The 4,122-nt window shown below is 34.6% G+C and overlaps 1 protein-coding gene across 1 annotated transcript in view; it reads right to left on the bottom strand.

The window, feature by feature from the left end:
• The window catches only part of LOC106466146 (frequenin-1-like), a gene marked incomplete at its 5' end in the record, with an annotated part of 9,847 nt that extends 6,660 nt beyond the window's left edge, over window positions 1–3,187 (bottom strand). Inside the window, 3 exons of the mRNA XM_013926387.2 lie at window positions 224–312; window positions 1,089–1,167; window positions 3,098–3,187. Of these exons, the coding sequence (XP_013781841.2) occupies window positions 224–312; window positions 1,089–1,167; window positions 3,098–3,187 (258 nt within the window). The remainder of the gene's footprint in view (window positions 1–223; window positions 313–1,088; window positions 1,168–3,097) is intronic.
• Between the last annotated feature and the right edge of the window lie 935 nt (window positions 3,188–4,122).

Raw genomic sequence — 4,122 nt, forward strand, 5'->3', positions numbered from 1 at the left:
TCGTATATATATATATATATATATATATATGAAGTGTAATAAGACGCCATCCATTAAGAAAATGATGAAGATAAAATATAATTGTGTAGTGGAAAAAATCCTTGGGAAAAGCTCTGCTGTATTGTTAAGTTATATGATTCGTACATAAATATATTTATTTAAATTTTACAGTGTCATTACAAATTTTACCAACATCTTGGTAACTGGCGTCAGTGACACTCACCAGCATTTTATAGATGGCGTCAACAATACTGTACATTTCGTCTCGTGTTATGAATCCGTCATTGTCCACATCATAAAGCTTGAATGCCCCTGTAAGAAACATCAGTGGTTCCTTAAATTCATTATATTTCATTCATCGAGTTTCATTAGTATCACCGTTAAAGTTTTCAGTTATAACTATTTGAAGAATTTCCATCGTGGTCAACGATTTAACCGCCTTTAGTACTTTGGATTTCCTTAATCTTCTATTTTGTACCACACACAAACTTACTACAGTAGATGACTAGAAGTGTTGGTTGATACAGGAGAATCTTCATTCAGAAGTAAGATAATACCTATCGCATGTACGATATGAAACTGTTCACTTCATAAAATGGTTCTACATCGACCAATAGCTTTCAATCTAGCAATACGAATCATAAAATGGTTCCACATCGACCAATAGCTTTCAACCTAGCAATACGAATCATAAAATGGTTCCACATCGACCAATAGCTTTCAACCTAGCAATACGAATCATAAAATGGTTCTACATCGACCAATAGCTTTCAACCTAGCAATACGAATCATAAAATGGTTCTACATCGACCAATAGCTTTCAACCTAGCAATACGAATCATAAAATGGTTCCACATCGACCAATAGCTTTCAACCTAGCAATACGAATCATAAAATGGTTCCACATCGACCAATAGATTTCAACCTAGCAATACGAATAGTACGAACAATCCATTTAACGAACAAGACGTGACTCAACCTCTCTCACCATAAATTATATCAAGTTCTCTTCATATCAACTTTAGTATAAAATACATGTTAATGCGCACGTGTGCGCATTATACATAACACCTTTTTCTTCTACTTACAGACGAGTTTTTCGTCTAAGCCTCCTCTTGACGTCACAGAAAGGGCTCGAATGAACTCTTCAAATTCAATGGTGCCATCCTAGCATATAAACAGAAAAAGGCATATGGATCTCTCATCAGAAAACAATCTATTCTAAAAACAACAACATTGAACATGATCATTATTGTGAAAGAGAAGGGAGAAAGATATCATGTTTACATGTATACTAACCTTGTTCTAACGAAAAAACTTAAATATATTAAATTACAATGAAGATGAGTTAGCTGAAATAACTGTTTTCACAGAAAATTCTTTCAAATAAACATAAGAATGAAAGTATTTTTATTTTATTTAGACCATCTTGTATATCGTTTAGGAGTTAAAATTTACACCTATTGTACACAGCAAAAAGCTTAAAAAATTACGTATTCATTGATATACTATCATTTATTTTTTATAATGGCCACGAGGCTTCACAATTTACAATCTTGAGAATAAAATACATTTTCCAATGACAAAACTTTGTATACAAGATGGTGATCGATGCCTTTTGCATCTAACTGTTTTTGTTGTTGTTGTTGTTTAAACACAAAGCTGTAAAATGGGCTACCTGCGGTGTACCCAACACAGGGATCAAGCCCCAAATTTTATATTTATGAGCCACCTTCAATCTTGTTGCTAAGCTATCAGAAAGGGTGGGTGAAAGGTTTCAATTAATGCATAAACATATCATTGATAAATTACATGATACTAAAAAATATTTCAATGCGCACTAAAACCGGAGAAAGAGAGGGAGACGGGGGGGGGGGGAGGGGAGAAGGAAGACAAATACGTTTATTGTGCATCATTAGCTATTGCGTCACCACAGTTTAAGATGTAATACACAACGAATGTAATTATTTTTTTAGCCCTGATGGAAAATAAAAAACGAGACTGATGCACAGCGCATAAACTTACTTTACGTTCTAACAAAAAAAAAAAGAGAGAAAGAAGTGGATATTGAACAGAAAGAATATCGTTTTAAATAACGCAGCGGTTCACGCTTATGCCGTGTAAACAATGCAAGGCTAGCTGGTGGTATATTTCTGATAAACGTCATCTTTGTCAATTAAAGGTGGGTGACACTTTCAGAACCGATTTAACCTTGGGCTTAGAGCAGCACATCCCCCCCCCCCCATTCGAGAGCCCTATGCACTCCTCCATAGTTCAGGGTTTTTTTTAAATTGCCCTACGTTGCTACTCTCATCGACATTAAAGTGTTAATTTTTCTGCTCCAACTAACTCTTTACCCCATTATGCCCTAAAAAAAACAACACACACACACACACACAAAAATGCCACTGTTAGAGGGTAAACAAACACCAGGAAAGATCTCCATGCACAGTTACACAAAAGGCCGTTTCTAATACTGAGCTGAAAGACTCAGAGGGGAAGACAACTAGTCAACAGCACCTATCGCCAACTAATGGGCTAACTCTTATTTGATCGAACAATAGGATTTGACTGTTACTCTTATAGTGCATTCACAGTAATCAAACTGTGTTGAGTTGTTGTTTTTTTCCCCAACGGGTTGCTAACCATGAACCATCGGATACACTTCCGACCAATTATTTTACAGGATGTCCGAAAAGTCTGGAACCACAAGTGATTTGCAGCTTTTCCTAATTTCAGATATGCGACTGATTACGGTGCTGTTAAAAGCACGAGAAGGTCGAGTTAATCCTGCTATGAGACAGAGAAGATTCATCCTAGCGGAAGTTTACTGTACGCCATCTAGAGAGAGATTGAAATATCACTCACAGTGCTGTTGGGAAGTTTCTAGCTAAATATAACGATATTGGCAGTGTGGATGGACCATTGACAATAACACTAACACGTTTCTCAGTGTTCAAAGAGAATGGAAATATCGTCTCCAAACTTGTTTCGAATTACAAGGACAGCATGTGGAAGACATTCTGTAAAATTTGTTGAAATTCCTATGGTTACAGACTTTTCGGAAACCCCGTATTTTAAGAACAAACTAGTTTACCTTGTTTTCGTCAAACACCCGGAACACCAGTGACGCAAAAGTAGCCGGATCTCCCTGCGGAAAGAACTGTTTGTATATACGCAGAAATCCCTGAAAATAAAGCAGTCTTTTGTTTAAAATCGTTTAACGAAAGTTATGAAATATTTTCCAACAAAAACACGACGTAGTTTTTTTTGTATCTGAAGTATAAAATTTTGATTGACAAAAAAAAAAAAACCTGACCTTGTATCATCAAGACCAACTTAAATTATATTTTTCAAATCGATTTTGTACAACTATGACATTTTATTACTAAATAACTTTCAGATTACCCAAACATCTGATAATAATAAAAGAAATTATGATGTAATTCAATGACATCCTGAAATCAACAACAGTTAATACAGATTAAAAAAATAATAAATATTGAAATATTATATGCCCCGAAATAAGAAGGGAGGGGGGGGTCTCAGATTTGAACTACTTGTTATTAACACGCGAGATACCATTCAAAATAAGAATCCACTTTTGGATATTGATACTCCCCTCCTGCAAAAAAAAAAAAAAAAGAAAAGGTAAACAATGGATTTTGAGGGCTCTCGGGACCGACTATGTAGTTATTTGGAAATTGACAATAACGTGTAAATGTTGACTTTAAAGAAGACGTGGAAGTGTTTAAAAAAACTTGTATTGTTATAAATACTTTTTTTTATACATTAAAGGAATAGTTTAATACTCCCGAATCCTCAGCCACTTTCGTTGTTCTATTTCTTTTGGACAATTTCTTTCAAATCGTCCTGTTTAAGTTTTTATTGTTGAATATTTCATGCATTTCTAATTTTGAGACCACGTTGAGTTGTTTACTTTCGCACAAGTACTTCATGAGTAGAGCCTTTCAACTAACTACAGCTGATAAACTGATTCTTTCTAGAAAAAAAATCCAGGATATGACTGTTTAGGAAGTTGGGCTAGTATGAAAATTATGGAATTTTTTTTTTTCTCTCGTGGTTTTTATCAAGCAAAATCACTTTGAATTGATTTTTTAA

Source organism: Limulus polyphemus, unplaced genomic scaffold, assembly GCF_000517525.1.
Source record: "Limulus polyphemus unplaced genomic scaffold, Limulus_polyphemus-2.1.2 Scaffold2168, whole genome shotgun sequence".
Classification (NCBI taxonomy): domain Eukaryota; kingdom Metazoa; phylum Arthropoda; class Merostomata; order Xiphosura; family Limulidae; genus Limulus; species Limulus polyphemus.